This window comes from Phaenicophaeus curvirostris, unplaced genomic scaffold (genome assembly GCF_032191515.1).
Source record: "Phaenicophaeus curvirostris isolate KB17595 unplaced genomic scaffold, BPBGC_Pcur_1.0 scaffold_122, whole genome shotgun sequence".
NCBI classification, from domain to species: Eukaryota; Metazoa; Chordata; class Aves; order Cuculiformes; family Cuculidae; genus Phaenicophaeus; species Phaenicophaeus curvirostris.
In genome coordinates, this window is record NW_027206743.1 from 460,248 (window position 1) to 482,372 (window position 22,125).

At 64.1% G+C, this 22,125-nt stretch overlaps 2 protein-coding genes across 2 annotated transcripts; one reads left to right on the plus strand and one right to left on the minus strand.

The window, feature by feature from the left end:
- Positions 1-1,441: 1,441 nt before the first annotated feature.
- ZBTB3 (zinc finger and BTB domain containing 3) lies at positions 1,442-2,628 on the plus strand. Its single transcript, XM_069882360.1, has one exon. It carries the CDS (start codon positions 1,474-1,476, stop codon positions 2,572-2,574), a length of 1,101 nt encoding a protein of 366 aa, XP_069738461.1. The 5' UTR covers positions 1,442-1,473; the 3' UTR covers positions 2,575-2,628.
- An 812-nt stretch (positions 2,629-3,440) lies between these two features.
- LOC138734612 (type 2 DNA topoisomerase 6 subunit B-like) lies at positions 3,441-21,128 on the minus strand. Its single transcript, XM_069882361.1, has 21 exons — positions 21,105-21,128; positions 20,633-20,753; positions 20,428-20,481; positions 20,255-20,352; positions 19,360-19,440; positions 19,020-19,075; positions 18,867-18,929; positions 17,157-17,587; positions 15,442-15,567; positions 14,537-14,658; positions 13,255-13,365; positions 13,067-13,175; positions 12,914-12,987; positions 11,442-11,650; positions 9,819-9,921; positions 9,635-9,718; positions 9,468-9,546; positions 6,775-6,942; positions 6,626-6,697; positions 6,082-6,144; positions 3,441-4,152 (listed from the first exon to the last, which is right to left on the minus strand). Exons 1-21 carry the CDS (start codon positions 21,126-21,128, stop codon positions 3,956-3,958), a joined length of 2,445 nt encoding a protein of 814 aa, XP_069738462.1. The 3' UTR covers positions 3,441-3,955.
- Between the last annotated feature and the right edge of the window lie 997 nt (positions 21,129-22,125).

A 22,125-nucleotide genomic window follows, 5' to 3' on the forward strand; every position in this document is an offset into this window, starting at 1 on the left:
GCGGAGCCGAGCGGCTGCTGAGGGGTGAGCGGGGACCGGGGATGAATGGAGGCGGCGGAACGGGGATAAACGGGGATCCGCGGGGCTGAACAGCGAGAATAGGGGCCGGCAGGGGCTGAACGGGCACCGATGGCGGGGGACGGGCCCGAAACGGGGAGGAACTGAGCCTGAACGGGGATAAACTGGGCTGACTGGGCCCGAATGGGGTCTAAATGGGGCTGAACGGGCCCTAAACGGGGCTGAACGGGTCCTAAACGGGGCTGAAGGGGCCTTAAATGGGGCTGAAGGGGTCCTAAATGGGGCTGAATGGATCCTAAACGGGGCTGAATGGATCCTAAACGGGGCTGAACGGGTCCTAAATGGGCCTGAACGGGTCCTAAATGGGCCTGAACGGGTCCCAAATGGGGCTGAACGGATCCCAAATGGGGCTGAATGGGCCCTAAATGGGGCTGAATGGGCCCTAAATGGGGCTGGACAGGGAAGAATCGGGTCCAAATGGGGCTGAATGTGGTCTGAATGGGTCCCAAGGGGGGCTGAACGGGTCCAAATAGGGCTGAGTGGGGTCTAAATGGGGCTGAGTGGGTCATAAATGGGGCTGAATAGGGCAGAATGGGTCCTAAATGGGGCTGAACAGGGCTGAATGGGGTCTAAATGGGGCTGAATGAGTCCCAAATGGGGTCCAAATGGGGCAGAATGGGCCCTAAATGGGGCTGGACAGGGAAGAATCAGGTCTGAATGGGGTCTAAATGGGGCTGAATTAGTCCTAAATGGGGCTGGACAGGAAAGAATCAGGTCTGAACGGGGTCTAAATGGGGCTGAGTGGGTCCTGAATAGGGCTGAACAGGGCAGAATGGGGTTTAATGGGGCTGAATTGGTCCTAAATGGGGCTGAACGGGCCCTAAATGGGGCTGGACAGGGAAGAATTGGGTGCAAATAGGGCTGAATGGGGTCTAAATGGGGCTGAACGGGTCCAAATAGGGCTGAATGGGGTCTAAATGGGGCTGAACGGGTCCTAAATGGGGCTGGACAGGGAAGAATTGGGTGCAAATAGGGCTGAATGGGGTCTAAATGGGGCTGAACGGGTCCAAATAGGGCTGAATGGGGTCTAAATGGGGCTGAGTGGATCCAAATAGGGCTGAATGGGGTCTAAATGGGGTCTAAATGGGGCTGAGTGGGTCCTAAATGGGGCAGAATAGGGCAGAATGAGTCCTAAATGGGGCTGAGTGGGGTTTAAGTGGGGCTGAACAGGGCTGAATGGGGTCTAAAAGGGGCTGAATGAGTCCTAAACGGGGCTGAACGGGTTCTAAATGGGGCTAAGCAGGGCTGACCGGGGCCAGGATTAGCCCCGCCGCGGCCTTAACGAGACCCGGAGGGCTCCCGGAGGGACCCGAACGTTCCTGACCGGCCCCGACCCCCCCTTTTCCCCCAGCGTGTCCCCCCCACAGGGCCGGCGGGCAGCTCGGCGTCGCCAGCATGGAGTTCCCGGAGCACAGCCGGCAGCTGCTGCGCAGCCTGCGCGAGCAACGCGCCCAGGGCTTCCTGTGCGACTGCACGGTGCTGGTGGGCAGCGCGCCCTTCCCCGCCCACCGCGCCGTCCTGGCCGCCTGCAGCGCCTTCTTCCACATGTGCTACGCCGAGCGGCTGGACAAGGGCGACCTGGTTTGCCTCAACAGCGAGATCGTGACGCCGCCGGCCTTCGGGCTGCTGCTGGAGTTCATGTACGAGGGGCGCCTGGCGCTGGCGGCCACGCCGCTCGAGGACGTCCTGGCCGCCGCCAGCTACCTGCACATGAACGACGTGGTCAAGCTCTGCAAGAAGAAGCTGCAGGCGCGGGCGCCGGCCGAGGCCGACAGCACCAAACGCGAAGAGGGGGAGCCCCCCGGCAGCCCCGCGCCCCCCCAGCCGCGCCCGCCCAGCGCCCCCCCCGGCCTCGCCCTCCCGCCGCCGGCGCCGCCCTTCGGAGCGGCCGAGGAGCAGCCCGCGCTCCCTCCGGAGCCGCCGGCGCCGCACGGGGACGTGGCCGACACCACGCAGCCCGGCATGGAGGCCGAGTGGCCGCGAGCCGCGCCCCCCGAGCTCCCGCTGCCCAGCAGCTCGACGGAAGCGGCCGCCCCCGGTGGGCTCCGCACGGCCCCGTGGGCTCCGGCCGCGCTCCCCGCCGCCGTCAAGGTGGAGGCCATCGTCATCTCGGACGAGGAGCCCGAAGGCGGCGCGCGCCGCCCTTCCGGAATCTTCCCGGGGCCGCCCCGCCCCGCGGCCCTGGCGGAGGCGTCGAGGGAGCCGCTGGCGCTGGGGCTGCCGGCGCTGCGGGAGCCGCTGTTCCTGCCGCCGCTGGAAGGGCGCGGGGGCTTCGGGCTCTTCGCCGAGGAGGCCCCGACGTGCCCCACGTGCGGGAAGACGTTCTCGTGCTCGTACACGCTGCGGCGCCACGCCACCGTGCACACGCGCGAGCGCCCCTACGAGTGCCGCCACTGCCTGCGCAGCTACACGCAGTCCGGGGACCTCTACCGCCACATCCGCAAGGCCCACAGCCACGGCGCCCCCCCGCGCGACAACTGCGACAACCCCCCGTAAACCGGAGTTTGGGGGGGGACGACACACGACACCGGGAATCAACGGGACCGGCGGGCGGCAGGACCCGGGGGACGCCCGGGTGGGTGGGAGGGAGGGGGCGTGGCTTTTAAAGAGACCGGGTCACGTGGGAGGGAGCGAAGCCACGCCTACTCGGCGGGCGGCAGGACCCTGAGGGGCGCGGGTGGGGGGTCACGTGGGCGGGAGCGAAGCCACGCCTACTCAGCGGGCGGGGGGGGCGCGTGGGGGTCACGTGGGTGGGCGTGAAACCACGCCCACTCGTGCTCTTAAAAGGGGCGGGGGGGGGGGAAGGGGGGTGGGGCTGGAGCAGCCCCAGTGCCTCCCAGTCTGAACTGGGGTCAATCCCAGTAAATCCCAGTCCAAGCCAGGCTGTCCTGCTCCTACCTAGTGTCTGCGAGTCCCCTCCCAGTGACCCCCACTCCATCCCAGTCCCCTCCCAGTTTGGCCCAGTCCCCTCCCAGTGACCCCCAGTCCCTCCCAGTTTGACCCAGTCTGTCCCAGTCCCATCCCAGTCTGTCCCCATCCATCCCAGTCCTGTTCTACTCCCTCCCAGTCCACCCCAGGCTTCTCCCAGTTTGACCCAACCTGCTCCCAGTCCCTCCCAGTCTGTTCCCAGTCCCTCCCAGTCTCTCCCAGTCTCTCCCAGTCCCTCCCAGTCCATCCCAGTCCCTCCCAGTCCCTCCCAGTCTCTCCCAGTCCATCCCAGTCCCTCCCAGTCTGTTCCCAGTCCATCCGACTCCCGAGGCTTTCAACACTTTAATCACAAAAATAGAGCTCTGTGTCCGCGCCTACAAAAACGGGGGGGAGGCCTTGGGGGGGCCCAGGGAGGGGGGATCCCTAGTCAGTTGGGGAGGGGGCTGGGGTCAGTTGGGGGGGGTCTGGGGGGGGTCTGGGGGTCCCTGGTTGGTTTGAGGGGGCTGGGGGGGGCCTGTGTTGAGTTTTGGGGGGTCTGGGGGGGGTCAATGAGGGGTTTGGGGGGGTCTTGGGGTCGGTTTTGGGGTTTGGGGGGGGTCAGGAACAGCCCGGGGTGCCCCTCCCTGAAGAATCGGGGTTCAGTGAGGGGGGTTTTGGGGGGTCAGTGTTGGGTTTCAGGGTTCAGGGGGGTTGGTGTTGGGTTTCGGGGTTCAGGGGGGGCCAGGAGCAGCCCAGGGCGCCCCCCCCCCCGAAGAATGGGGGCTTGGTGAGGGGGATTTTGGGGGGTCAGTGTTGAGTTTCGGGGTTCGGGGGGGGTCAGGAACACCCCGGGGCGCCCCTCCCTGAAGAACTGGGGTTCAGTGAGGGGGGTCTGGGATTTGAGGGGGGGTCGGTGTTGGGTTTCGGGGTTCAGGGGGGGTCGGTGTTGGGTTTCGGGGTCCGGGGGGGGTCAGGAGCAGCCCGGGGCGCCCCCCCCGAAGAAGCGGGGCTCGGTGAGGGGCCGCAGCAGCAGCGCGAAGAGCAGGGCCCCCAGCGCGTAGCAGGGCAGCAGCGCCCGGCGCCGCCGGTGCCCCCAGGCCGCCCCCAGCGCCGGGAACCCCAAACCGTTACACAGCGAGTGGCACAGCACCGGGCCCAGCAGGTGGCCTGCGCCGACACACCGACACGGCGGGACGGACGGACACGGCGGGACGGACGGACACACGGACACGGCGGGACGGACACACGGACACACGGACACGGCGGGACGGACACACGGACATGGCGGGGACACACGGACATGGCGGGACGGACGGACACACGGACACGGCGGGACGGACGGACACACGGACACGGCGGGACGGACGGACACGGCGGGACGGACACACGGACACGGCGGGACGGACGGACACACGGACACGGGGAGACACACAGACATGGCGGGACGGACGGACACACGGACACGGCGGGACGGACACACGGACACGGCGGGATGGATGGACACACGGACACAGGGAGACACACAGACACGGCGGGACAGACGGACACACGCAGACACGGCAGGACAGACACACGGACACGGCGGGACGGACGGACACACGGACACGGGGAGACACACGGACACGGCAGGACGGACACACGGACACGGCAGGACGGACGGACACAGACACAGCGGGACAGACGGATGCACGGACACGGGGAGACACACGGACATGGCGGGACAGACACACGGACATGGCGGGACAGACACACGGACATGGCAGACACACAGACACGGCGGGACGGACACACGGACACGGCGGGACAGACGGACACACGGACACAGCGGGATGGACAGACACGGGGGGACACACGGACACGGCAGGACAGACGCACGGACATGGCAGGATGGACGGACACACGGACACGGCAGGATGGACGGACACGGGGGGACACACGGACATGGCGGGACGGACACACGGACACGGGGAGACACACGGACACGGCGGGACGGACGGACACACGGACACGGTGGGACGGACACACGGACACGGGGAGACACGGACATGGCGGGACAGACGGACACGGCAGGATGGACACACGGACACAGCGGGGACACACAGACACACGGACACGGCGGGGACACACAGACACGGTGGGACGGACACACGGACACGGCAGGACAGGGGAGTCAGAGGGACAGGGGCACAAGGGACAGACAGACAGAGAACATGGGGACAGACAGACACAGGGACAGAGAGATATGGACAGACGGACCCGGAGACAGATGGACAAGGGAGAGAGAAACAGACATGGACAGATGGACAGGGGACAGAGGAGGGACAGACAGACACAGGGACAGACGTGGGGACAAGGACACACAGGGGGCAGGAACACGAAGGACAAACAGACACACGAGAGAGGGACACGGACAGACGGACAGGGACACAAGGGACAGACAGACAGGGACACAAGGGGACGTGGGGACAGACAGATGGACACAGGGACACAAAGTGGACAGGGATATGGGGGCACAAGGACAGACGGACACGGGGGGACAAGGGCGCAGACAGACAGACAGACACAGAGGGGACGGGAGGGGACAGAGCACAGTCAGGCCCTGTCCCCTCCCCCCGAGACCCCCAAACTTGGGGTGCCCTGGGGGGATATTTGGGGTCCCAGAGGGGCTGGGGGGGGGCTGGAGGGGTCAGAGGGGTCTTGAGGGGGTCCCAAGGGGCTTGGGGGGGGTCCTAGAGGGGTTTGGGGGGGTCGAGCCCAGAGTCCCGAGGAGATTGTGGGGGTCAGAGGGGTTTGGGGGGGTCCCAGAGGGGTTTGGGGGGGTTCCCAGAGGGGTTTGGGGGGGTCCCAGGGGGGTCTCAAGGGGTTGGGGGGGGGGGAGCCCAGAGTCCCGAGGAGATTGTGGGGGTCAGAGGGGTTTGGGGGGGGTCCCAGAGGGGTCCCAAGGAGTTTGGGGGGTCCAAGAGGGGTTTGGGGGGATACCCAGAGGGGTCCCAAGGAGTTTGGGGGGTCCCAGAGGGGTTTGGGGGGATTCCCAGAGGGGTCCCAAGGAGTTTGGGGGGGTCCCAGAGGGGTTTGGGGGGTTCCTCGCGCCCCCACCTGTGCGGAGGAAGATGAAGGCTGTGTAGGCGCCGAAGAGCGCGGTGTAGGAGAACTGGAACGCTGGGGGGGGGGGGGGGGGGGGAGAAAAAAACGGGGGTCAGGGCACCCCGAATCCCACCTGGAACCCCAAATGCCCCCCAGCCCCTCCCAATTCCCTCTTGGAACCCCTAAAATACCCCCCAAGACACCCCAAATTGCCCTGAGCAGCACAAAGCTGCCCCCAGACCCCCCAAATACCCCCCTAACATCCCCCAAACAGCCTCCAGGCTCCCCAAATCCCCCCCAGAACCCCCAAATTCCCCTCCCAGAACCCCCCAAATCCCCTCAGCCCCCTCCAATTCCCTCTTGGAACCCCTAAAATCCCCCTCACGACACCCCAAATTGCCCTGAGCAGCCCAAAACTGCCTCCAAGCACCCCAAAGTCCCCCCTCAGACCCCCCAAATCCCCCCAGAACCCCCCAAATCCCCTCTAGACCCCCCAAAATCCCCTCTAGACCCCCCAAATCCCCCCCCAGACCCCCCAAAATCCCCTCCCGGGTACCTGCTGCCATGAAGATGCTGCCGACCGAGCCCTGTCGGAAGCGGAGCTGCTCGATGACGTGGTGGAAATGGGCTGGAAGAGGTGGCAAAGCCCGGTGAGGGGGGGATTTTTTGGGGTGCCGAGGGGGTTTTGGGGGGCCCCCCGCTCACCGACGCCGAAGAAGAGGGGGCAGGCGAGGACGGCGGGGCCGGGGCCCGTGCAGGGAACCAGCATGGGCAGCATGCAGGCCCGGAAAACCAGCTCCTCGGTCAGCGGAGCCACCACCTGGTTCCGCAGCCAGCGGACGTCGGCCACGCACAGCGCCCAGAACCGAGGGTCTGGAACAAAGAGAGGGGGGGGCACCCCAAAATCCAACAGCCGGGACCCCAAAACCCACCCACAACATCCCCCGACCCCGCCAACCTGCTCCAAAGCCAAGAGGTTTCTCCTCCAAAACTCAACTCCCCACACCAGGAACCCCAAAGGCAACAGGTTTTCCCCCAAAAAAACAACCCTGCCACCCCAAAAACCCAACTCCCAGCTCCAGAATCCCCAAATCCAAGAGGTTTCACCCCAAAAACTCAACTCTCCACACCAGGATCCCTAAATCCAAGAGGTTTCACCCCAAAAACTCAACTCTCCACACCAAGATCCCTAAATCCAAGTGGTTTCTCCCCAAATCCAAGAGGTTCTCCCCAAAAACTCAACTCCCCACACCAAGATCCCCAAATCCAAGAGGTTTCTCCCCAAAAGCTGAACTCTGCTACCCCAAAAACCCAACTCCACAACCTGGGATCCCCAAATCCAAGAGGTTTCACCCCAAAAACCCAACTCCCAGCTCCAGAATCCAAGAGGTTTCACCCCAAAAACTCAACTCTCCACACCAAGATCCCTAAATCCAAGAGGTTTCACCCCAAAAACTCAACTCTCCACACCAAGATCCCTAAATCCAAGTGGTTTCTCCCCAAATCCAAGAGGTTCTCCCCAAAAGAACTCAACTCCCCACACCAAGACCCCCAAATCCAACAGGTTTCATCCCAAACTCCAACTTTGCCAGCCCAGAAACCCAACTCCCAGCTCCAGAATCCCCAAATCCAAGAGGTTTCTCCCCAAAAGCTGAACTCTGCTACCCCAAAAACCCAACTCCACAACCTGGGATCCCCAAATCCAAGAGGTTTCACCCCAAAAACTCAACTCTCCACACCAAGATCCCTAAATCCAAGTGGTTTCTCCCCAAATCCAAGAGGTTCTCCCCAAAAACTCAACTCTCCACACCAAGATCCCTAAATCCAAGAGGTTTCACCCCAAAAACTCAACTCTCCACACCAAGATCCCTAAATCCAAGAGGTTTCACCCCAAAAACTCAACTCTCCACACCAGGATCCCCAAATCCAAGTGGTTTCTCCCCAAATCCAAGAGGTTTTCCCCAAAAAAACCAACCCTGCCACCCCCAAAACCCAATTCCCAGCTCCAGAATCCCTAAATCCAAGAGGTTTCCCCCCAAATCCAAGAGGTTTCCCCCCGAAAACTCAACTCTGCTACCCCAAAAATCCAACTCCACAACCTGGGATCCCCAAATCCAAGAGGTTTCACCCCAAAAACTCAACTCCCCACACCAGGATCCCTAAATCCAAGAGGTTTCTCCCCAAATCCAAGAGGTTCTCCCCAAAAACTCAACTCTCCACACCAAGACCCCCAAATCCCACAGGTTTCACCCCAAACTCAAACTTTGCCAGCCCAGAAACCCAACTCCCAGCTCCAGAATCCCCAAATCCAAGAGGTTTCTCCCCGAAAGCTGAACTCTGCTACCCCAAAACCCCAACTCCACAACCTGGGATCCCCAAATCCAAGAGGTTTCACCCCAAAAACTCAACTCTCCACACCAAGATCCCTAAATCCAAGTGGTTTCTCCCCAAATCCAAGAGGTTCTCCCCAAAAACTCAACTCCCCACACCAAGATCCCCAAATCCAAGAGGTTTCTCCCCAAAAGCTGAACTCTGCTACCCCAAAAACCCAACTCCACAACCTGGGATCCCCAAATCCAAGAGGTTTCACCCCAAAAACCCAACTCCCAGCTCCAGAATCCAAGAGGTTTCACCCCAAAAACTCAACTCTCCACACCAAGATCCCTAAATCCAAGTGGTTTCTCCCCAAATCCAAGAGGTTTTCCCCAAAAAAACTCAACTCCCCACACCAGGAACCCCAAATGCAACAGGTTTTCCCCAAAAAAACCAACCCTGCCACCCCCAAAACCCAATTCCCAGCTCCAGAATCCCTAAATCCAAGAGGTTTCCCCCCAAATCCAAGAGGTTTCCCCCCGAAAACTCAACTCTGCTACCCCAAAAATTCAACTCCACAACCTGGGATCCCCAAATCCAAGAGGTTTCACCCCAAAAACTCAACTCTCCACACCAAGATCCCTAAATCCAAGAGGTTTCTCCCCAAATCCAAGAGGTTCTCCCCAAAAACTCAACTCTCCACACCAAGACCCCCAAATCCCACAGGTTTCACCCCAAACTCCAACTTTGCCAGCCCAAAAACCCAACTCCCAGCTCCAGAATCCCCAAATCCAAGGGGGTTCTCCCCAAAATCCCAACTCCCCACCCCAGGAACCCCAAAACCAAGAGGTTTCTCCCCAAAATCCCAACTCCCCACCCCAGGAACCCCAAAACCAAGAGGTTTCTCGCAAAATTCAAGAGGTTTCTCCCCAAAAACTCAACTCCCCACCCCAGGAGCCCCAAATCCAAGAGGTTTCACCCCATAAACTCAACTCTAACACCCCAAATAATCAACCCCCAGCTCCAGGATCCCCCAAATCCAACAGGTTTCACCCCAAAACCCTCCCCCCCCCCCCTTTCCGTACCCAAGGCCACGCGGATGCCGTCGAGCCAGCGCCAGGGACAATCCATGGAGAGCTGGATGAGGGGCCCCAGGAAGAGGATCTGGGGGTGCAGGGGGGTGAGGGGGGCTCAGGGGGGTGAGGGGGGCTCAGGGGAGTCCCCCAAACCCCCCCGGCCCCCCCAAACCCACCATGGTGAGCAGCAGCGGCAGCAGCGTCGCCGGCACCAGCCCCTCCAGCCGCAGCCCCAGCAGCGTCGCCAGCGGCGTCTCCGGCTGCGGGGAAAGAGGGAAAAAAAGGGGGTTCAGCTCCCCCCTCTTCAAATTTGGGGTCCCCCCCTCAAATTCGGGGTGTCACCCCCCCCCCCGGGCTCACTCGGATGCCCGTGAGCTCCTTCCAGAGCCAGACGAGGAACGGGGAGAGCCCCGAGACCACCAGGACGCTGGTGAAGCGGCGCTTGATCACCGACGGGTGGTCCCTGAAAGAAAAGGGGGGCGGGGGGGTCACTGGGGGGCTCCCCAATACCCTATAGACCCCCTCAAATGCCCCCAGTACCCTAGAGATGCCCCCAAGTGCCTCCAATACCCTATAGACCCTCCCAATATCCCCCCAATACCCTATGGACCCCCCAATATCCTCCCAATACCCTATAGACCCCCCAATATCCTCCCAATACCCTATAGACCCCCCCAATATCCCCCCAATACCCTATAGACCCCCCAATATCCTCCCAATACCCTATAGACTCCCCCAATATCCCCCCAATACCCTATAGACCCCCCAATATCTCCCCAATACCCTACAGACCCCCCAATATCCCCCCAATAACCTACAGATCCCCCAATATCCCCCCAATACCCTATAGACCCCCCAATATCCCCCCAATACCCTATGGACCCCCCAATATCCCCCCAATACCCTATGGACCCCCCAATATCCCCCCAATACCCTATAGACCCCCCAATATCCCCCCAATAACCTACAGATCCCCCAATATCCCCCCAATACCCTATAGACCCCCCAATATCCCCCCAATACCCTATAGACCCCCCAATAACCCCCCAATACCCCCCCAATACCCTATAGACCCCCCAATATCCCCCCAATACCCTACAGATCCCCCAATATCCCCCCAATACCCTATAGACCCCCCAATATCCCCCCAATACCCTATAGACCCCCCAATACCCCCCCAATACCCTACAGATCCCCCAATATCCCCCCAATACCCTATAGACCCCCCAATATCCCCCCAATACCCTATAGACCCCCCAATAACCCCCCAATACCCTACAGACCCCCCCAAAACCCTATAGACCCCCCCCAGTGCTCTCAGGGCACCCCAGAGCCCCCCCACACCCTATGAGCTCCCCAATACCCTACAGAGGCCTCCATGCCCCCCCAGTCACCCCAGTTCCTCCCAGTCCCCCTGCTCCCAGTGCCCCCCAGTCCTCCCAGTCCCCCAGTCCTCCCAGTCCCCTCCATTCCCCCCCAGTCCCCAGTGCCCCCCAATTCCTCCCAGCCCCCCCAGTCCCCAATGCTTCCCAGCCCTCTCAGTCCCTCCCCGGTTCCCAGTGCCCCCCAGTTCCCCCCAGTGCCCCCAGTCCCCGTTGCCCCCAGCCCCCCCAGTTCCTCCCAGTCCCTTCCAGTCCTCCCAGTCCCCCCAAGTTCCTCCAGTCCCTTCCAGTCCCCCCAGTTCCTCCCAGTCCCCCCAGTTCCTCCCAGACCCCCCAGTCCTCTCAGCCCCTCCCTGGTTCCCAGTTCCCCCCAGCGCCCCCAGCCCCCCCAGTTCCTCCCAGTCCCCCCAGTCCCCAACGCCCCCCAGTCCTCTCAGTCCCTCCCCGGTTCCCAGCACCCCCCAGTCCCCTCTAGTGCCCCCAGTCCCCGTTGCCCCCAGCCCCCCCAGTCCCCCCAGCCCCCCAGTTCCTCCCAGTCCCCCCAGTCCCCTCAATGCTCCCCAGCCCCCCCAGTCCCTCCCAGTCCCGCCCCCCCCGGTACCTGGGCAGGGTGCGCCCCCACACGTAGAGGCTCCCCACGTAGCCGCAGGCGAGCCCGAGGCAGCCGAGCACGGCGGGCCAGCACCGGGCCCCCCCCGAGCCCCCCGAGCCCCCCGCGGCCCCCGGAGCCCCCGCGGCCCCGGCCCAGAGCGGAGCGGGCGCCGCCATCGCGGGGGCGGGGCCAGCGGCCGGGAGGGGCGGGGCCAGCGGCTGAGAGAGGGAGGAAGGGGCGTGGTCGGCGCCTAATATGGAGAAAGGGGCGGGGCCAAGAGGAGAAGGGACGTGACCATTGGCTGGTGCGGTGAAAGGGGCGGGGCCACGCGGCTGATGAATGGGAAGGGGGCGCGGCCATTGGCTGATATGGGCAAATGGGGCGGGGCCACGCGGACAAGGGGCGTGGCCATTGGCTGGTAAGGGGAGGGGGCGTGGCCAGTGGTCGAGGGACTCAAACTGGGACTGACTGGGGGAACTGGGACCGACTGGGGAACTGGGACCCAAACTGGGACCAACCAGGGGAACTGGGACCCAAACTGGGACCGACTGGGGGAACTGGGACCCAAACTGGGACTGACTAAGGGAACTGGGACCCAAACTGGGACTGACGAAGGGAACTGGGACCCAAACTAGGACCGACTGGGGAACTGGGACCCGAACTGGGACCAACCGGGGGAACTGGGACCCAAACTGGGACCAACCGGGGGAACTGGGACCCAAACTGGGATCAACCGGGGGAACTGGGACCCAAACTGGGACCGACCGGGGGAACTGGGACCCAAACTGGGACCGACTGGGGGAACTGGGACCTGAACTGGGACCGACTGGGGGAACTGGGACCCAAACTGGAACAGACTGGGGGAACTGGGAGGAACTGGAAGAACTGGGATTGACTGGGGGAACTGGGTGGGTGGTTCCAGTCCCAGGAGCCGCCAGGAACCAAGCGAACTGGGTGAACTGGTCGGGCACAGCTCAATCCCAGTCTGTCATCCCGGCTGCTTCCTGCTGCCAGTCCTGGGGGGGGTTAATTAGTGTTAATTGGGGAGGGGAGCACCCCTGGGACCCCCCAGTCACAGTTTGGGGGGGGGGGGAGGGTTGATGGGTGCTAATTGGAAAGGTTAATGGGTACTAATTGGGAAGGTGAGGGGGTTAATGGCTGCTAATTGGGGGAGTTAAGGGGTGCTGATTGAGAAGATGTGGGGGTTAATGAGTGCTAATTGGGGGTACTGCTCACCTGTGGAATGGGTGTCAATGAGTGCTAATCGGGGTGGTTAATGGGTGCTAATTAGGGGTAACGGGTGCTAATTGGTGTGGTTAACGGGTGCTAAATGGGGCACCCTCACCCATGGAATGGGCGTTAATAGGTGCTAATCAGGGGGAGTTAATGGGTGCTCATTGGGAAAGTGGGGGGTTAATGGGTGCTAATTAGGGGTTAATGAGTGCTAATTAGGGGGTCACAGGTGCTAATTGGGGGCCCACCTGGCTGCCCAGGGTCTCCTCATCCTCCTCCTCCTCCCTCCGGCGGCGCCTCTGGGGCTGCTCTGATGGGGACCCTGGATGGGGGGGACACAAAGCAGGGGGAGTGGAGTTTTTTGGGGGGGTCGGTGGGAGCCCCCCCAAATCTCCTCTCACCCCTGGGGGCTCGGCGGGCCTCGCAGGGGCCGCGGGACACGCGGCGCCCGTGGGTGACGGTCACCAAGCTCTGGAGCGCGGCCGCCGCCAGCGCCGGGGTGTCCTCAGCCTGGGGGGGACGCAGGGAAAAGGGGGGGTCAGACCCCATCCCCGAGGGACCCCCCCCCAATCTTTGGGGCCCCCCAAACCTCCATGGTGTGCAGGCAGCTCTGGCGGAAGCGGGCGCTGGTGCTGGCGGCCACCACGGCCGTCACCGCGGCCACCGCCACGGGCAGGGCGCGCGCCAGGACACGCTGGCTCTGAAAGGGGTCGGGGCGCCCCGGCCCAGCTCCATCCCATCCCAGTTCCCATCCCAGCTCCCGGCTCCATCCCATCCCAGTTCCCATCCCAGCTCCCGGCTCCATCCCCATCCCAGTTCCCATCCCAGCTCCTGGCTCCATCCCAGCTCCCGTCTCCATCCCTGTCCCAGCTCCCGGCTCCATCCCATCCCAGTTCCCGGCCCAGCTCCCGGCTCCATCCCCGTCCCAGTTCCCATCTCCATCCCAGTTCCCGGCTCCATCCCCATCCCAGTTCCCGGCCCAGCTCCCGGCTCCATCCCAGTTCCCGTCTCCATCCCTGTCCCAGCTCCCGGCTCCATCCCATCCCAGTTCCCGGCCCAGCTCCCGGCTCCATCCCCGTCCCAGTTCCCATCTCCACCCCAGCTCCCGGCTCCATCCCTGTCCCAGCTCCCGGCTCCATCCCATCCCAGTTCCCATCCCAGTTCCCGGCTCCATCCCCATCCCAGTTCCCATCTCCATCCCATCCCAGTTCCCGTCTCCATCCCACCCCAGTTCCCATCCCAGATCCCGTCTCCATCCCACCCCAGTTCCTGTCCCAGTTCCTGTCTTCATCCCCGTCCCAGTTCCCGTCTCCATCCCATCCCAGTTCCCATCCCAGTTCCCGGCTCCATCCCATCCCAGTTCCCATCCCAGTTCCCGTCTCCATCCCCGTCCCAGTTCCCGTCTCCATCCCATCCCAGTTCCCATCCCAGTTCCCGTCTTCATCCCTGTCCCAGTTCCCGTCTCCATCCCGTCCCAGTTCCCACCCCAGCTCCCGTCCCCATCCCCAGTTCCCGTCTCTGTCCCAGTTCCCATCCCCATCCCAGTTCCATCTCCAGCTCTATTCCAGTTCCCACCCCAACCCAGTTCCCATCACCATCTCCATCCTCATCCCAGTTCCCATCCCAGTTGCCACCCTCATCCCATCCCTGCTGCCACCTCTGCCTCTATCCCAGTTCCCATCCCAGTTCCCATCCCAGTTCCCATCCCAGTTCCCATCCCAGTTCCCATCCCAGTTCCCATCCCAGTTCCCATCCCCCAATTCCCACCCTCGTTCCCTCCCAGTTCCCCTCTCCCCTCTATCCCAGTTCCCGTCTCCATCCCATCCCAGTCCCACCCCGGTGGGTCCCGGTGGGTCCCGGTGCCGCGGTACCCGGTGGCGGCGCCGCAGGAGCCGCAGCTCGGGGTGCGTGAGGGCGCGGAGCCCCCGGGCCAGCACCGGCCGGGACCCCAGCAGCACCTGCGCCAGGTGAGCCGCCAGCAGCCGGCGGGCGCCTGGGGGGGCAGGGGCACCCCAGATCCTGGGGGATCCCCCCGGACCCCGGGGACCCCCCCAGATCCCGAGGGACCCCCCCAGATCCCGGGGACGCCCCCAAATCCCAAGGGACACCCCCAAATCCCAAGGGACACCCCCAGATCCTGGGGACACCCCCAAACCCCAGGGACACCCCCAAACCCCAAGGGATCCCCCCAAACCCCAAGAACACCCCCAGATCCCGAGGGACCCCCCCAAACCCCAGGGACACCCCCACATCCTGGAGGATCCCCCCAGACCATGGGGACACCCCCAAACCACAGGGACACCCCCAGATCTTAGGGGATCCCCTAGGCCCCCGTGGACACTCCTAGACCCCAAGGACACCTCCAAATCCTGGGGACGTCCCCAAATCCTGGGGGACCTCTCCAGACCCCAGGCACACCCCCAGACTCCAAGAACACCCCCAGATCCTGGGGGATCCCCCAGACCCCGTGGACACCCTCAAATCCTTGGGATCCCCCCAGACCCCCCCAGATCTTAGGGGATCCCCCCAGACCCCGTGGACACCCTCAAATCCTTGGGGATCCCCCCAGACCCCGTGGACACCCTCAAATCCTTGGGGACCCCCCAGACCCCCCCAGATCTTGGGGGATCCCCCAGACCATGGGGACACCCCCAGACCCCAAGGACATCCCCAAATCCTGGAGGATCCCCCCCAAACCCCAAGAACACCCCTAGACCCCAAGGACACCCCCAGACCATAGGGACCCCCCCAAATCCAGGGGTCACCCCAAACCCACCGAGGTCGTACGGCTGGAAGGGATCCTCGTGGCGGAGAAGGAGGAAGAGCAGGAGGGTTTGGGGGCGCTCGCTGCCCCCCGGGGGGCCCTCCTGCACCTCGAAGGTGACATCGGGGGCCACCACCTCTGCGGGGACAACATGGGGGGCTCGGGGGGTGATCCCCACGCTGGGACACCCCCAGAACCGTGGGGACACCCCCAAAGCCATGGGGACACCCCTAGAACCATGGGGACATCTCCAGACCATGGGAACAACCCCAAACCTCAGGGACACCCCTAGACCATGGGGACACCCCCAGAACCATGGGGACGCCCCCAAACCTCTGGGACACCCCTAGAGCACGGGGACACCCCCAAACCTCAGGGACACCCCTAGAGCACGGGGACACCCCCAAACCCCAGGGACACCCCTAGACCATGGGGATGCCCCCAAACCTCTGGGACACCCCTAGAGCATGGAGACTCCCCCAAACCTCAGGGACGCCCCTAGACGATGGGGACACCCCCAAACCTCAGGGACACCCCTAGAGCACGGGGACACCCCCAAACCTCAGGGACACCCCTAGAGCATGGGGACACTTCCAAAACCATGGAGACACCCCTAGACCATGGGGACACCCCCAAACCATGGGGACACCCCCAAACCTCAGGGACACCCCTAGACCATGAGGACACTTCCAAAACCATGGAGACACCCCCCAAACCCCAGGGACACCCCTAGAGCATGAGGACACCCCCAAACCTCAGGGACACCCCTAGAGCATGGAGACCCCCCCAAACCTCAGGGACACCCCTAGAGCATGGGGACACTTCCAAAACCATGGAGACACCCCCAAACCCCAGGGACACCCCTAGACCATGGGGACACCCCCAAACCCCAGGGACACCCCTAAAGCATGGGGACACCCCCAAACCTCAGGGACACCCCTAGAGCATGGGGACACTTCCAAAACCATGGAGACACCCCTAGAGCATGGGGACACCCCCAAACCTCAGGGACACCCCTAGAGCATGGAGACCCCCCCAAACCTCAGGGACACCCCTAGACCATGGAGACCCCCCTAAACCTCAGGGACACCCCTAGAGCATGGGGACACCCCCAAACCTCAGGGACACCCCTAGAGCACGGGGACACCCCCAGACCCCAGGGACACCCCTAGAGCATGGGGACACTTCCAAAACCATGGAGACACCCCTAGACCATGGGGACACCCCCAAACCTCAGGGACACCCCTAGACCATGAGGACACTTCCAAAACCATGGAGACACCCCCCAAACCCCAGGGACACCCCTAGAGCATGAGGACACCCCCAAACCTCAGGGACACCCCTAGACCATGGAGACCCCCCTAAACCTCAGGGACACCCCTAGACCATGGAGACCCCCCTAAACCTCAGGGACACCCCTAGAGCATGGGGACACCCCCAAACCTCAGGGACACCCCTAGAGCACGGGGACACCCCCAGAACCATGGGGACACCCCCAAAGCCATGGGGACATCTCCAGACCATGGGGACACCCCCAAACCCCAGGGACACCCCTAAAGCACGGGGACACCCTCAAACCTCAGGGACACCCCCAAAGCCATGGGGACATCTCCAGACCATGGGGACACCCCCAGACCCCAGGGACACCCCTAGAGCACGGGGACATCTCCAGGCCACAGGGGCACCCCCAGACCCCGGGGACCCCCCCGAAGCCCAGGTCCCCTCACCTCCCTCGCCCTCCGGCTGGGTTCCGGGCCGTGCGGTGAATCCGAAGCGCTCCCAGTGGGCCCAGAGCGCGGGGTCCCGGAGGAGCCGGGGGGCGGCGAGCGGGAGCCCCGCGGGGTCGCAGAGGAGCACGTTAAGGCCGAGGTTAAGGCCAACGCGGCGACGCCAGCGCCGGGAGCCCCCCCAGATCCCCCCGGATCCCCCCCGGATCCCTCCGGATCCCCCCGGATCGCGGGATATGGCGGCGCGGGCCAAGCGGGTGGGCAGGTTGGGGGTGGGCTGGAAGCAGGGGCAGAGCGCGGCCCCCGGCACGACGCCGAGCTCGCCCCCCAGCCCCGCGGCCGCCGCCGCCGCCGGGACCCCCAGCCCGATCCGGGGCCCCCAGCGAGGGTGGATGCGGGCGCAGGGCGGCGGGGGAGCCGCGGGAGCCGGCCTGGGGCCACAGAGGAGATGGGGAACGTCCCATCCGTCCCATCTCCTTCCATTTCCCATCCCCATCCCATTTCCCATCTCCATTTCCCATCTCCATCCCCATCTCCATTTCCCATCTCCATTTCCCATCTCCAATCCCCATCTCCATCCCCATCTCCACTTCACATCTTCGCTTCCCATCTCCATCCCCATCTCCATCCCCATCTCCATCCCCATCTCCATCCCCACCCCATTTCCCATCTCCATTTCCCATCTCCATCTCCATTTCCATTGTGCCCATTCCCATCTCCATCTCTTCTCATCCCAGCCCATTTCTCATCCCCATTTCCATCCCCATTTCCCTCATCCCATCCCAGTCCCCATCCAATCCCATTCCCATCCCGTTCTTCTTCATGCTCATCCCAGCTCCCATCTCCATCCCATCCCAATCCCACCCCAGTCCAATTCTCACCCCAGTTCTCAGCCCATTCCCATCCCAGCTCTCATCCCATCTCAATCCCATCCCAGTTCCCATCCTAGTTCCCATTCCCGTTCTCATCCCATCTCCATCTCATCCCATTCCAGTTCACATCCCATCCCATTCCCACTCCATCCCAGTTCTCATCCCATCTCAATCTCATCCCATTCCCATCCCATTCCAGTTCCCATCCCACCTCGATCCCATTCCCATCCCAGTTCTCATCCCATCCCAATCCCATTCCCATCCCAGTTCCCATCCCATCTCAATCCCATCCCATCTCAATCCCATTCCCATCCCAATTCCCATCCCATCTCAATCCCATTCCCATCCCAGTTCCCATCCCATCTCAATCCCATCCCATTCCAGTTCACATCCCATCTCAATCCCATCCCATTCCCAGCCCATCCCAGTTCTCATCCCATCTCAACCCCATCCCATTGCCATTCCCATCCCTGTTCCCATCTCATCTCAATCCCAGCCCATCCCAGTCCCCATCCCATCTCGATCTCATCTCAATCCCATCCCATCCCAGTTCCCATCCCATCTCAATCTCATCTCAATCCCATCCCATCCCAGTTCCCATCTCATCTCAATCCCAGCCCATCCCAGTCCCCATCCCATCTCGATCTCATCTCAATCCCAGCCCATCCCAGTTCCCATCCCATCTCAATCTCATCTCAATCCCATCCCATCCCAGTTCTCATCCCACCCCAATCCCATCCCATCCCAGTTCCCATCCCACCCCACTCCCATCCCATCCCAGTTCCCATCCCATCTCCATCCCATTCCCAGTCCCTCCCAGTTCCCCCCCACTCCCTACTGTACGAAGTGCCGGCTCTGGACCCTCAGCCGCACTCCCGCCTGCGTCCCGGGGGGCTCCGGCCTTGGGGGGGGCGGGGTGGGAAGAACAGGAATGGGGTGACCCCCCCGTATCCCCATTCCTGAGGGGGGGAGGTCCCGGGGGGGGTCTCACCCGTAGCCGTAGGAGGTGGCGGTGCCGTTGATGCAGACGCAGCAGTGAAATTCCACCTGGGGGGGGGCAGTGTGGGACCCCCATGTCCCCCCATGTCCCCCCCTGGCCCCCCCGTCCCCCCATTGCCCCTCGTGTCCCCCCATTGCCCCCCCCGTGACCCCCATACACCCCCCATTCTCCCTCACGTCTCCCCCCACCCCTGTGACCCCCATATCCCCCTCATTGCCTCCCATGTCCCCCCCTCATTGCCCCCCAACCTGTGACCCCCATGTCCCCCCACCCCTGTGACCCCCATGTCCCCCCCCAGTACCCCCCCTGCCCCCCCAGTGCCCCCCCCCACCTCAGGGAGCACCAGGCTGATCCGATGCAGGAACCCCCGGAGCCTCAGAGAGGGGGGGCGCAGCGAGCGGGGGGGGCTGAGCTGGAGGGAGGGGGTGCACACACCTTGAGGACCCCCCTCAAAACCAGATCTCTCGACTGGGACCAGTTTGGGGTCCCCCAGACCCCCCCCCAGTGAAACTGGGACCAGTTTGAGGTCCCCCAGACCCCCCCGCAGTGAAACTGGGACCAGTTTGGGGTCCCCCAGACCCCCCAGTGAAACTGCAACCAGTTTGGAGACCCCCCAGACCCCCCCCCAGTGAAACTGGGACCAGTTTGGAGTCCCCCACAGCCCCCCCAGTGAAACTGGGACCAGTTTGGGGTCCCCCAGACCCCCCAGTGAAACTGGGACCAGTTTGGGGACCCCAGAACCCGCTTACGGGACTGGGACCAGTTTGGGGGGAGCAGCCCAGCTCCATACTGGTACTGGGCCCAGTCTGAGGCCCAACCCCGCCCCTGCCCTGGGTTTTGGGGCCCCCCCGTGACCCCATTTCCCAACCCCCCCCCAAAATCCAGGCCATCCCAGTTATTTTTAGCCCCCCCCCGCCCTACTTGCAGCTCCCGGGGGGACCCGTCCCCGATTCTGCCCCCCCCCAAGGTCACCCCAAAAGGAGGACGGGGGGGTTGGGGTCCCCGCAGCCCCCCCAAATCCACAGAGGGGTTTTGGGGTCCCCCCCTCCCATGGACAGGGGGCCTTAGGGTCCCCCCCTCCATGAACAGAGGGGTTTTGGGGTGCGGTTGGGGGATGCAGGGGGGTCTGGGGAATGTGGGGAGTTTGGGGGGGTCCAAGGGGGCCTGGAGGGGTCTGTGGGGTTGGGGGGGGGTAGATTCGGGGGGGGGTTCCCCCAAATCCTCACCTCGAAGCTCAAACACAGCCGGGCTTGGCGCAGGATGCGGTCGCAGCACGGAAACAGGGGGCCGGGGGACCCCGAAAGCTGCAACAGCCCCTGAAAGGCTGAGGGGGAGGAAATTTAGGGGTGAAGACCCCTCCATTTTTGGGGGGGAGGGATTTGGGGGGGTCAGGTCCTACCTCCTCGCAGCGTCTCTGGGTCGAGGCCTTGGCTCAGCGTCCCCGCAGCCGCAACTGGGGGGGGGACAGGGACAGGGGAGGTGTTGGGGTACCCCCCAAGGACAGGGGGGAACCGGGGTCCCCTCAGTCCCCCTCTTGTAGGGACAGGGGGTTTTGGGCCCCCCCCCCCAAGGACAAGGGGGTTTTGGGGTGTCCCCCTCCTCACGAGTGATGACGCAGCGGAGTCCCCCCGTGCCCCCCTCCGCCGTCAGGGCCACCAGCAAGGCCCCCCCCCTCGGCTCCCCACTTTTGGGGGGCTGCAGGCACAGCAGGAGCCGCTCCAGCACCTGCAGCAAGAAAAGGGGGGGGGTTAAGGCCCCCCCAGCCCCCCAGAACCACCCCATCCTCCCCAGTGACCCCTGACCCCCCCCAACTCCCCCCCCAATCCACTTTGGGGACCCTCGATCCCCCAAGAACCCCCCTCGCAGACCCCTCAGGACCCCCCAATCCCCTCAGCCCCCCCCCATCCTCTTTGGGGACCCCTCACCCCCCCCAAAAACCCCTCAGGGCCTTCTAGACCCTCAGCCCCCCCCCATCTTCTTTGGGGACCCCCGACCCCCCCTCAACCCACTTTGGGGACCCAAGCCCCCCCTCAAAGTGACCTCTGACCCCCCCGACCCCCCAGGACCCCCCCCCACCTCCTTGAGGGCCTCGTCCGCCATTTTGTGTGTCCCCCCAACCCCTGCGAGCGCCCCCTTGAGGCGGGGAGGAGTGGGGGCACCCCAAGACCCCCCCCTCCAGGGCCCCCTGACCCCCCAGGACCCCCCAACCCCCCTTAGTGCCCCCTGACTCCTCCCCGGGGACCCCCCCAAGACCCCCCAGTGTCCCTTGACCCCCACCAGGGACCCCCCTAAGGACCCCCCCAAGTGCCCCTTGACCCCCCAAAATCCCCTAACCCCCCCCTCAGAGTCCCGTAACACCCCAGGGACCCCCCCCAGTGCCCCCTGACCCCCCCAGTGCCCCCTGACCCCCCCAGTGACCCCCCTCAGCCCCCCCCAGTGCCCCCAGACCCCCCGAAGACCCCCCAAGACCCCCCCCAAGTGCCCCTTGATCCCCCCAGGGACCCCCCCCAAGACCACCAGCCCCCCCCTAGTGCCCCCTGAGCCCCCCCTCCCCCCAAGCCCCCCCCCCCCCCGTGCCCCTTGACCCCCCCCCCCCTCGGCTGTATCCCATGGCAACAGGCAGGGCTGTCGCCATGGCAACCGGGATGGGGGGGGTCTTGTTGCCATGGCGACAGCGGGAGGATGCGGGGCAGCCCCTCCCCCCCCGCAGGTGATGCTGTGACCCCGCCCCCCTCTGGCTCCGCCCCCCCCCCCATTCGGTGTGATGAGCGGCCCCGGCTCAGCCCGAGCCGCCGCCGCAGCGCGCAGGTAGGGCCGGGGCGGGGGGGGAGACACGCACCCCAGCCTGGACCCCCCCTCCCCGAAGTCCTGGACCCCCCCTCATCCCGCATTCCCCGATCCTGGACCCCTCTCATCCCGCAGCCCCTTAGTCCTGGATCCCCCGCAGCCCCTATCCCGCATTCCCCTAGTCCTCGACCCCCCCATCCCGCATCCCCCCCCCCATCCTGTATCCTCTTAGTCCTGGACGCCCCCCCACATCCCGCATCCCTTAGTCCTGGACCCCCCGTATCCCCCCAGTCCTGGACCCCCCCCCCAT